The 12,139-nt window shown below is 51.1% G+C and overlaps 2 protein-coding genes across 2 annotated transcripts in view; one reads left to right on the top strand and one right to left on the bottom strand.

Moving 5' to 3' along the window:
* Positions 1–13: 13 nt before the first annotated feature.
* On the bottom strand, positions 14–5,736 carry prepl (prolyl endopeptidase like). The gene is made up of 14 exons (XM_067236974.1): positions 5,478–5,736; positions 5,012–5,119; positions 4,801–4,867; positions 4,413–4,634; positions 4,173–4,299; positions 3,782–3,998; positions 3,510–3,701; positions 3,190–3,396; positions 2,729–2,904; positions 2,406–2,622; positions 1,796–1,945; positions 1,567–1,693; positions 495–583; positions 14–267 (listed from the first exon to the last, which is right to left on the bottom strand). The coding sequence occupies exons 1-14, from the start codon at positions 5,574–5,576 to the stop codon at positions 184–186; spliced, it is 2,082 nt and encodes a 693-aa protein (XP_067093075.1). The 5' UTR covers positions 5,577–5,736; the 3' UTR covers positions 14–183.
* Positions 5,737–6,097: 361 nt separating this feature from the next.
* Positions 6,098–12,139, top strand: part of camkmt (calmodulin-lysine N-methyltransferase) — a 23,875-nt gene continuing 17,833 nt past the window's right edge. The window contains exons 1-3 of the mRNA XM_067235726.1: positions 6,098–6,265; positions 7,107–7,342; positions 7,519–7,583. Coding sequence (XP_067091827.1) covers positions 6,098–6,265; positions 7,107–7,342; positions 7,519–7,583 — 469 coding nt within the window. The remainder of the gene's footprint in view (positions 6,266–7,106; positions 7,343–7,518; positions 7,584–12,139) is intronic.

The following is a 12,139-nucleotide window of genomic DNA, read 5'->3' as shown; positions in this document are numbered from 1 at the left end:
TTCAAATAAATACATGTATTAAGCAATTGTACATAGTCTCATGTGATGTCATTTTAATATTTACAACGTTGACACTTGTTAAGCTCCTAACTGTCACTATGCATTCCTGTCTCAAACAGTCTATCCAACCGAGGTAATGTGTCCGGTTGTGTAACATTGTTAGCGCCGGTCCTTAGCATCCTGCTACCTCCTCCTCTTCCGCCGTGGCGTCAGGTGATCCAGGCCCAGGCCAAGCTCAGCGTGGAGGAAGGCCAGCTGGCGGGCGCTCTGTTGGGGGAGAGAGGAGAGTCAGGACTGGGTCTTGAGGCTGGAGATGTCGTTACACAACCCCAATGTGGAGACGTCCTTACATAACACAACGACATGCTATATGACTAATATAGTCACTTGAGTCCATAGCTCAATATCTCTGATCTGTCTTTTATGAGTCCATAAAGTTAATGATAGGGAACTGGTGTTATTTATAAACAGTATGGCTGTAGTGTGGCTGATACCTCAGCCAAGACAAGCTCTTGGTCCTCGGGTCCAAAGTGGTCGCCCCCGGGCTGCAGGTCCAGAACCACAGTAGGAACCGGCACGGGATCTGGAGACACAGAGACACCTCAGAGGCCGTGACCCAGCCTGCCAGCGCTGCGTTGCAGCAGTCTAGCGCCTTTGGTTCAGTGCTAAAGGCTTCTCTCCTCCTACAGGGATCCAGACTTCAGCAGAAGAACCAAGAGCAACTGTAATCCTCGGAAGCCCTCCGTCATGTCTCACTTATCTCTGCTCTCCAAGGCCTGCTCGCTCTCCGCTCATTCCCTTTCCCCCTCATCCCTCCCTTCGCCCCCCCTTCCCCATCTCTCCTCCCCCCTGCCTGTTATCTCTCTCCTCTCTCTCCCCCCTCTTCTCTCTCCTGTCTCTGTGCAGTGTTTCACAAGGAGGGCCCTGACCTTGACAGATCCCTGCGCTGTGTTCCTTATCTCTCCGGCTGATACCCTATCTGACAAACATGCTAATGGGCCCAGCTGTGTGTGTGTGGGGGTGGTGGGTGCCATCAGCACTTTATCGAAGACGGACGAGAAGGTAGAGATTAGCGACACTCGCTGTCTAAATGTGTGTGTGTGTGTGTGTGTGTGGTGGGGTGTTACTAGGGAAATCTGACAGATAATACAGTGTGTTAAGAGACAAAGAGTGTGAAAGTGTGTTTGTGTGGGAGAAAGAGGGATACAGAGCCAATGTGTGAAACTGAGATTATAAATGAGAATGTGTGTGAGTGAGAGAGACAGTGCTCAGACTCAAGTCTCTGACGGGAGGGGGAGGGGGGGGGGGGTAAGTGATAAGAGGTTGATTTGCTGACAGAGCCTCACAGAGAGAGAGATCCCAGCTACAAGGTGACCTGTGCTCTGCTCTGGACCATCCCCCCCATGATCCATCACCTGGGAGTTTCCTGAGATACACCTCCACCAGGCCCCCCCCCCCCCCCATCATCTTAAAACAAAGCTTTATGTTGTTTCTGGTAAGTCTGGCATGACATCTTTCTATATAAGACTATGTTAGGAGGTGTCAGGGTTGTGTGTGTGTGTTTACCAGGTTCGGGGTGGTAGCTGAGGTGTGTGTGTATGGCAGTCCTCAGTCGGTCCACGTATTTGTGCACCCCGGCCACGGGCACTCTGGAATCTTCCCTGTAGGCTGTGATCAGCATGGACGGGTACCGCTGTCACACACACACACACAGTGTACTGTGAGCTTGGTATTCTGCTCCTAAGTGTAACTGTCCTAGCGCCCCTCCTGGCTGGTACACAGCCAGGGAGCTCACCTGGGGTGTGATGTTGTGGCTGGGGCAGTAGGAGGCGATGGCGTGTCGGAGGAGGGGCTCAGCCAGAGGGTCGCCCCATTCGCCCCTCTCCTCCACGGTCAGGGGCAGACCGGGGTCCTGCATGCTGCCTAGCACATCCAGGAATGGAGCCTGTTGGAGAGAGAGAAGAGAGAGGGGAGAGGGGAAAGACAGAGGGAAGATAAGAGGAGAGAGATGGGAGGGGAGAGAGATGGAGAGAGAGAGGGGAAAGAGGGAAAGTGAGAGGAGAGAGAGGGGAGAGAGAAAAGGGAAGAGAGGGTGAGCCAAACAGAGAGAGATTGGCTCAATGCCACACGCTAGGGAGAGAGGTAATATGATGTGCTAGTTTCACAGGTGTCTCCCCCCCCCCTCACAGGGAACTTTCCAGGGTCGCCTCGTTTACACACAAACACGTGACATGCTACACGCCGGACAGTTGTAAAGCCCTTTTATGGCCTTGGCGCGAGAACAGAGCTCAACAAACCCAGCTCTGTTCCACTGGAGTCTGTTTACACTGTCTGTTTGTGTCCCTGAGTCTCTGAGGTGTGTGTAGTCAATGATAAACAACAGGCCCATGCCTGAGCTAACTCACCTGCAGGGTGACTGCCCGGAGCAGGTGAGGGTGTTGGTTGCACAGCGCCCCCACGAGGATGGCCCCGGCGCTGCGGGCAGTGAGGGCGCAGAGACGGGGACTGGAGACCCCCTGGTCAAACAGCAAGAGGATGCAGGCACACAAGTCCTCCACACCCCTCTGCTTCCCCCCTAGACGACCCTGCCTGTGCCAGCCCAGACCATGCTCCCCACCCCCCCTACCACACACACACACACACACACACACACACTTTGTACAGACACGACAACAGTACACAAATGACCTGCATGCTGCAAAGGCTTCTGGGAGTTGTAGTCATCTACCTGACATGGCAGTAGGCCAGCGCCCAGCCCTGCTCCAGCAGGAGCCTCTTGTCTGGGCTGAAGTCCATGTTGAGGTGCTGGCCGTAGGCTCCGTACACGTGCACCAGGAGTGGCGCCCCCTTCAGACCCTCCAGGGGAGCTGCGTGGAGGAGGGTGACAGGCACCATGGTCCCATCCTAGAGAGGAGGGGGGAGAGAGGGGGGGGCAAATGAACAGAATTGTAACCTTTAAGGTAAACATCCCCATGTCACTTTAGAACCCTGTAATGAAACCTGGCCTGGCTTACTGAAACCACAGGCCTGGAGGCTGAGCTGTCACCAGAGGCTTAGAGGCACACACACACACACACACACACACCTCAGATCACTATCACTCTTTCCCCTTCGATATCCTTTCAGGGAGGCACTGTGTGTGACTGTGTGCGCGTGTAGGACAGCTCGTCTCCTCCAGTTCAAGCCTACCTGGCTGGGGGCCTCCAGGCGTGTGGTGTGGTAGAGGTCCCGGGGGGCCCAGTCCTTCTCCTCCTCTCCCCGTATGAGGAGCCCCTCCCTGGGGGAGCAGAGGTAAGGGACCGGGGGGTGGACCGGGGATGACAGGAGGAGATCCAAGTAACCGCTCTCCCTCAGACCAGCCCTCCTGGTCTCTATACTGCAGACCCAGTGGGGGAGCTGGGACACACACACACACACACACACACACACATTAGACGTGCGAAATACAAAAGAAATAGGCACACTGACAGGAAGACTTGGAGAGATAAACAGTGAGCCGTCTCTCTGACCTGTACAGTGCGGCTGCAGGCTGGATGGCCCAGCGGGACCAGCAGCAGAGCCAGCCGGCCAGACAGCTCCCTGGTAACCAGCACACACTGATCCACAACCACCTCCAGGTCCTTCACAGCTGTCCCAGGCCCAGGGGTACACACCGGCACCCACTCCTCCAGAGACGAGGCCCCCAGAGGGGCGCTTAACACCTACACAGGAGGACGAATGTTAAATCAGGTGTGCGTGTGTGTGTGTGTTGGAGTGTGTGATCACTCTGCAAGCAAGCTACCTGGTACTCCTGACCTGGGCCGGTATTGGCCAGAATGATCAGCTGACCCAACGAGTGTTCCACGTGGTACAGGAGACCGGGGAGGCGGGGCTGGAGGAGGGCGGGATCCGTCAGGGGTGTTGCCGTGTCAACGAGCCACACCTCTGAGCTGTGCTTGCTGCTGCAGTTGAGCGCGAGCAGCTTGCGGTCTCTTGATAGGCTGACCTCCACGAACACACTGGAGCCACAGGAACACGGGAGAGGTGAATACACGACACAGGTAAACAGACGGGGAAAGACTAAAGGAAAAGCCGTGGTGTCGACCTATGGGGAGACACGCCCCCGTAGGTAGAAACGCCTACTGACAAGCACGCACACGCCCACAGACAGGAAGTGATGCGTGTCGGCTTACTCGGGGTGTTCCTCCTTGTACACTAGCGTGGTCCTGGGCCCTGAGGCAGTCAGCTCCACACGAAACACACAGCGACACTGGAGTCCCTCTTGACTGGTGTAGAATAGGACATCATCTGTGGCCCACTCTACACACACACACACACACACACAAATAAACCCACACCCACACACCAGTTAGAGTCTGTAGTTCCATCACACTGGCAGCGGTACAGTAACAGGGACTTGAGCAGTCCCTCACCGAAGCTGAAGACGTCCTCCAGGAGGAGGACTGGCTCAGGGGGGTGCAGAGGAGCGTTTCCCAGCCTCACCACCACACACCTGGCCTCCTCCCTCTGGGGGGTCTTCACCGTGGCAGCCAGCCTCTTCTCCCCGGGGGACAGGCGGACCCTCTGGAGCCTCCAGGCCCCATCCAGAGAGGAGCCAAGCCCCAAACGCAGCACTTCCTCTGGGCAGGACTGACCTGCACACAGGGTCACAGTGGACTATTTTATTGAGGATGTAACACATGACAGTGATTCATAAACTAGCAATGCCCCCCACCTCCTATTAATTGTGCTGAAATTATTATTAGGTACATCTGGAAACATTTGTATTGTGTATTGCATAGTAGCAGCATGTGGGCCTACCATGTTTGGTATCTATTCTGTAGATGCCTTCTGATTCCATTGAATACACATGATTACGCCCATGGACCTGAGAAGAGATAGGAATCAGTGATGTACATCATATAATCTCCTCTTCACTCATTATGCGCTACATCTTGACAGTCGCATTTAAGTCTAAATGAATGCATTTACAGATGTAGGTGTGGTTAGTGATAGTAGCCTACAGCTTTACCGTCGTCTTTTGAGGAACGTCGGCGTACTTGGAATATATCGCTCTTAATCTTCTCTTGAAGTATCTCTCCAAGTCCCTGTATTTCTGAATATCAGACTTAAAAGGGCTCTAGGAAAAAAACATGGTGTTGTTTTACATTTTTGTCTGTAGGTTGGAGCAATATAGTTGTTGGAAACCAATGATTTAGTTCCTGCGTAACTTTTCATATTTGAACTTCAACGTTGTTGTTGTGTGTGAGTTAATAATCAAATTCCTAGAAAACACTCTTGAAGCTAAAGTTTATCAAGTTACCAGTGAGGTTGGGTTATCCGCACTCTTATCTTTAGTATCTAAGTTACATTACTAGTTTTGTAGAGGAGGTAAGATACCCACAGAGCCTAGCCAGCTACATTATAGATGAATGCCATTAAGGAGCGAAGGTCCTGTGTCCGGGTTGGTCGAGAACGGCGGATATCAACACCCTTACCCCTGTGTAACAGCGGGCAGCTGATAAACCAGTCCATGCTCTGGCTTTCCCGAGGAACAGCGGATGAAACCGGACAACAAACGTCAGAAGAATGTTCATTTTGAAGCACGTTTCTCTCGTAGCCTAGCCTAGTCATCTCTTCATATAAAGACTGAAAATCCCAATATGAAAGCCCGTCCTTTATATACATATCTAATTACTGTCATATTTCGTATCATTCCACACATCGTTTGTGGTGACACCAAACAGCCAGCTTCAACTTAATTCAACGTGCTTGTCAAAACAAAGATGTAGGGCGCTTTTTGATTGCGTAAGAATGGTCGGCCAGACATAATAAATCAATCCCCAATCTGCCCCCAATGAGCTCGTAACCGTATACGGAGTTCGATTATGTTGGCAATGAATTGCAACGTCTCGAATAACAATAGTGTACGGAAGGAGCGTGCTTCTCCTAAGCAGATTCCAGCGGTATCAGATTCGAGTGATCCATTCTTTTGCCTCTCCCGGATACACTTTTGGTCTCTCATGTGACAACCGCTGCATCACTTAAATTATCAGGTAGTGGCCTTTACACACTGTGATTGCAAATTATAGAGGGTGCCAAAAGCTGTGAAGATAAAATGGAAAGGAAGGTGACAGATAGCAGAGACGAAGATCAACACCAACCGGCATCATCTTCTTCTACCAGAAAGGATGAACAAGAGACCACCACAAACCACCAACCCGACCGGGACACTCCAAGCTGTGGCACCGATGTTGCTCGTGCGAGATGGACTCTATTGCGACAGGTAAATGTGCCGTCAAAACAATTTAAGCCTCATCGATATTTGGCCTGTCTGTTCCTACCGTTATCTATCTTTTACATTGACATTACATTCACTATAATCTAATGGAAACCACCACACACTCATGCTTGTGATATAACGTGTACAAATCAGATTTTACGGTTGAACTTTATTCTGGGCACCAGCTAGCTTCTCGAAGAATTTTCCATATATGGGCAGCATTCCAATGACTCACTTGGCTGGAAAGGACATTTCCCCCAGCCCCCCGGCTCCCCTGCAACTTGACATATCCCCATAGTACTGTCCTATGTACTGATATGCAAACTCCTGACTTAATAAAAGGTATTTGCATATGCATATGAAACAGGCGTGACGCAACTTCTGACATGAACGAACATTTGAAGGACACTGTCAATATTAAATAATTAACGTTGTATTTGACAAGAGGGAAATGTAAGTTGTTCAAAGAGGTGTCCTGTGACAAGCTAAGAGTTACCCAAGGAACTGTGAAGATCAGTTTCAGGGGCAACACAATGCAGTGTGATCAGATAGCCTTTTCCTTCCTCTTCTAAATACCCTTTGTATTGACAAGAAGCCCTATCCATGTCATTCACTATGAGTTGGGTAGGCTGTTTAAGCTATGTTTGCCACCTTGACATGCCTGACCACTGCTCCTGGTTAACCTCAGAAGAAGAACAACAGGATGGGAGAAAAAGCAGAGAGGACATGTCATCGCTGGACACTCGAGCCTGTGTGTGTGTGGGTGTGTCATCGCATGATCAAGATATGTTTCTTCTTCTCTTGTGTGGCTCAGATATGTTTCTTCTTCTCTTGTGTGGCTCAGGTGCTGAGACAGAAGCAGGTGGTGAGCTCTGAGGTCAAGCAGGTGTCGGTCCGCAGGTTCTCCACCTTTAACCTCTTCACCAGGACCAGGAGCCTCATCACTGACCCCCTGACAGGGACACACCTGACAGGGAAACACCTGACAGGGAAACACCTGACAGGGACACACCTGCCCTCTGAGGACCAGTGGGTTGAATACAGAAGTACCTCCTTCCCTGAGTTCAGTGCCTTACTGAGGTAAGTCACACAAACACACACACACACACACACACACACACACACACACACACACACACACACACACACACACACACACACACACACACACACACACACACACACACACACACACACACACACACTCACGGACACTCACATTAACTAACATCAATGTTCCTCTCTTGTTTCCACAGAGACAACCTTGGGCCCATCAGAGTGGACGAGGTCCTCACCAGTTTTGATAACACCGGAAATGTCTGTAAGTGCATCTCTTCAGTATCTTAGCTGTGTGTGTGTGTGTGAGTGTGTGTGTGTGTGTATACCCACTGCATAAACCTCTATTGCACTGTTGTTATCCCACTTGTATTGAGCGATTCAGTTTCTCCGAAAGAGAAAGAAACGGTTATTTCTACCTGCTTTGCAAATGGGAAAATACCTCTAATGTGATGGATTTAACGTCCTTTCATGCGGCACAATTCTCTTTTGTTAAACCGGAAGTCACTATAAAACAGATCAAACACACGTTTCTAAGGAGACGAGAAGTGGGGACAAAGGTCAACGTTTACCGGTGTCAGCCGTTGTCACGGTGACCGAAACAAGTGCGTCTTCAGTTGCCACGGGGACGGCCTCTTTATTTCCTCTAATGTAAGGCCGCTGATTGGTCATTCAGAGAGTAGGTGTGTCACAGAGGCATCCTCCAGAAAGAAAAAAAAAACCCTGTGTGTGTTGTTATTCTCCACTAGCAGGCAGCACTGGGGAGCAAACCAGCCTGGCTCCAGCAGTATTTGATATAGTTTCAGGTACAACGAGGCTTTACTCTTGCCTGCCTGGATATGAGGCAGGAGGGGATTTTTCCCTCCACATGAACAGGGTTTTCCCCTTATTGGTTTACATCCGTGGTTTGTGACATTGTAACACAAAGGTCGTATTTTAAACATAGGCAGCCTAATTGCATTACACCTGATCTAGATTGCTAAAGGATTTCTTCTTGAATGTTTGATGAAGTCATGTTTGATGATTTGCCGAGCCCTCATCACAGCCTCGCTCCCGGGTGACGGCGTCATGGTGACGGCGTCATGGTGAGGGAGGTGACAGGTGTGTGAGCGTGACCCAGGTGGCTGCTCAGGCGTCACGGCTGGGGTCACAGTTGAGGTCGAGGCCACCGCTGGCTCTGAACCAGCTCTGAGCGGCCCCACAGCATTATTAGGGTAGATCATGACCCAGCTGGTCATCTCTGTCTGAAAAGCTAATCCTCATAACGATGGAAGCATGTATCCAGAAATAAGCAGTTTCTCCTCAGCCTAAAGACTGACCCAGTGGGTCTCCAGACTCCTGCAGGCACAGCCCAGCTCAATGGGGGTATTAGCATTAGCACTGGAAAGCCTAGTTGGTTTATAATTGAGGATATACCTAACACCAAGGCCTCCCCCCCCCTTCGGTTTTGTAAGGAATGTAGGGGTCCAGATATGAGTCTGACCTGACCCCCAGCTAACTAGCCCCTGTTGACCCGGCTCCCTGACCCCGGTCAGGTGACCTTAAGGAAGCAACAGGGTTCTGGAAGCTCCCAGCTGGTGCTCTGGTTCCGTCCTAGTCCAGATGGATGTGTGGATCTGTTACCGCTGGATTAGCCGGAGACAGAAGACGCAGAGGAGATGGGGATGGATATGTCAGAGATATTCCTGTGTGTGTGTGTGTATAGGACAGAAGTGTGTGTGTGTGTGTGCGCGCGTGCATGCGTGTTGTATGTGCGTATGCGATCGTGTGCATGTGTGTGTGTGCTCCCTTGGTCTATGTGTAAGGAGAGAGCTTTCTCTGTTCCCCCCCCTCGGGCTTTGACAGGGTCACCTCTGTGCCTTTCAATCCCTCCTCTCAACCTAGTCCTAATTGATCTCACGCATTGCTAGCCCAAACATCTCCCCCAAAGTCCCTGTCAGGAAGACCGGGGAGAGAAATAAGGGGTTAGCTCATTGTCTAAAGAGAGAGAGATCGACAGGGTGGAGGGGTGCCCCTTACACTCCCCCTCCCCACCCCCCGTCCCCTCACATCGAACATCCCTAAATCCCTTGACCGCCCCCTGAGGTGAGTACAAGCCTAAATCCTACGACTCCTTCTCTTTCTGAATGGTCCCCCAAAAACGCTGGACAGGATTAGTACCCCAAATGTGTGGACGTAGGTGTCCCTGACTGTTCTGTAGCTGGAGGGGGCGGGGGGGGCTTGCATGGGGGGCTCAGAATACCGGGGGCTTAAAGGCCCTTGTTGCCCTCGAGGATCAGGGTTCAGGGCACAATGCAAGCCTCCGGGGCAGGGAGGGCTGAAGAGGGTTTAGCCGCGAGACGAGAGCCTTGTTGACACATGCTCTGGAGAGGTGGCGGATGCTCTCAGACCGTCAGCTCAACTGCTGCGTTCACTTAGTCATGTGTTTGTGTGTGTGTATTGGAGATTGAAAGATTGAAAGATCGCCCCCTCTCCTCCCCTCCCCACCCCTAACCCAAAGACAAACCAGACGGTGGTTCGCAAGAGTGCGACAGTACACACAATGCAACCATAGAAACGTGGCAGACAGAACCAGCCCCAAAGAGTCTTTTACACCAGCTCTAATCAGCACATTCCTCTCCTTTCCAAAACTGTTAGTGTTTCACCTGACTGCAGCCTTGGGCGGCAGGGGCGGGGGGGAGTAGCTTGTGTCTGTGCGATGGTATGGTGACACTGGCAGGGGGGCAGGTGGGGTGGAGGACCCTGGGGTGGAAGGTCCATTCAGAGAGAAGCTCCCTGTGACACGGCAGGGTCTGGAGAGACACGACCTTTAATAGGGCCTCTTTACAACGCCAGGCATTGTCAGTTGTGGCTACAACTCTGTTAGTCTCTCAATCATCCTCATTATCTCCCACTGACACCAACCCCTCCTGCCGTCTCCAAAAGCCAAGAGCTTACACACCACACACACACACACCACACACACACGCACACACACACACACACACACGCCAAAGGGAAGTTTGTGTTTGTGTTTTTTTAGATGACATCTGAGAGATGTAGGTCTACATACTATAAATGTGTGTTTTACGGAACGGTATTCTTGCGTGCTTACAGACACTTGTGTGTGTGTGTGTGTGCTTTAAGAAGTGCCCCCTCCACCCCCCCCCCCCACACCCTCCCCTCCACCACCCGGAGCCTTCCTTGTGCCAACCCTTTAGCTGCCCCTGTTTGCATAATTATGCTAATTTCCTCTGCCATAGTGCTAATTATAGCCTGGTAGACAATGGTGGTGCATGGGGCCTAAGCAGGGCTGGGGGCTGCAGTTCTGCCACTCAGCAACTCTTAACTCTTGTGTCGGTGACAGTAATTAAGGTCCCCCCTGTTCTGTTTATAGCCTATACTCTCCGCTGTGTGACAGGCCTCCCTAACACTCAACATGGATCGTAAACTGCTCCGGCAAACTGTTCAACCAGCTAGTCGGCAAGCCTCTTTTAAATGGCGCCTGCACTGCTAAATATAAGGCCTCACTCCTTTAACACTGGTTGTAGAAGGTGGCTGAATAAAGTGTGTGTTGTCGCAGCCTATTACAGACTCTTGCAGCCAAACAGTACACACCACGACTTGGACTCATGGGAGGATGAAGCAATTAGCCAGTAGCATCGGTGTTGTCTTGGGAGTGGCGTCTATAAACACAATGCACTTGATTAGGCAAACCCCAGACAATATCCAGTGGTAGTGACGGTGGTGATGTGTGTGTTGTGCTATGTGTGTTCCCCTGGCTGTGCCTGATGCCACTGAGGGAGGTGCTGGAGTCGGCTGCCCTCAAGGGGCAGAGGAAGACTTGCCAGTTGACTTAACTGAAGGTAATTGGTCTACTTCCCGGCCCCTCATCTCGGTCCCTCGAGGAGGAAAGGTGATATTACCTCAGAGATCCTAGGAAGTGTTACGATGTTTAGGTTTCCCCAGATTCTGTCATCCTATAGGCTAACCAAAACACATTCAGACACACACACCACACACACACACACACACACACACACACCACCAGTCCAACCCAGTGTTAAGTAGCCTATGAATACAATAGGGACCTAGGAATAGGGGACCTGGCTGTAGGCTGGCTCTCTTCTGGCCGTGTCACCAGTGTAGGTGGTCAAGCGCTAGACAGGGGGTGCTGAAAGCTAAGCGTTGCCAATGAGCAGGAGGATTAGAGGCAGGAAATGAAGGGTCCACAGACAGACCTGCCCAGCACCCCTGCTTTGTGAGAGCAGTAATACTGTGGTAATTACAAAGACATACTTTAGCAAGCTAGCTCTCTCTCTCTTTCTCCCCCACCATTCTCTTTTCTTCTGTAGAAAAAGGTTTCCTTCTCTGCAGAATTAGAGGGCAAAATGAAAGAAAGAAAGAGTAATAATACCCTCCAATAATACCCCCCCCCCAGACAGATACAATTATTAGATTTTTCCTCACTTTAGTTAACAGACCCCTTCCCCCCCAACGACGCTTTGGTGCCCTTGTGTGCTGTTCCAACATGTGACATACTTAGCTGGCTAATACAAAAGAGGACAAGAGATGGGCCTCTTTAAAGTTGTTGTTGCTAAAATGCTTATTAGCTAATCGTTCCTTGAGTAAGACTCTTTGGATGCGTGAAAGCTTGTCATGATATAAGGCCTGACATCTGCTTGATCTGGTTAGGCTACAGTGTGTCTGTCATCGCAGCACAGCTGGATGTCCTTATAGCCCGAGGTGAGGCCAACACGTTTCTGACGCTTCTCACGTCGCGTGTGTGTGTGACGCGTGTTCAGGGATTCGGTGTTGTGTGTGTGCGAGAGCGTGTGTGTT

Source organism: Osmerus mordax, chromosome 5, assembly GCF_038355195.1.
Source record: "Osmerus mordax isolate fOsmMor3 chromosome 5, fOsmMor3.pri, whole genome shotgun sequence".
Classification (NCBI taxonomy): Eukaryota; Metazoa; Chordata; class Actinopteri; order Osmeriformes; family Osmeridae; genus Osmerus; species Osmerus mordax.
This window is presented reverse-complemented; position numbering and strand designations above follow the sequence as displayed.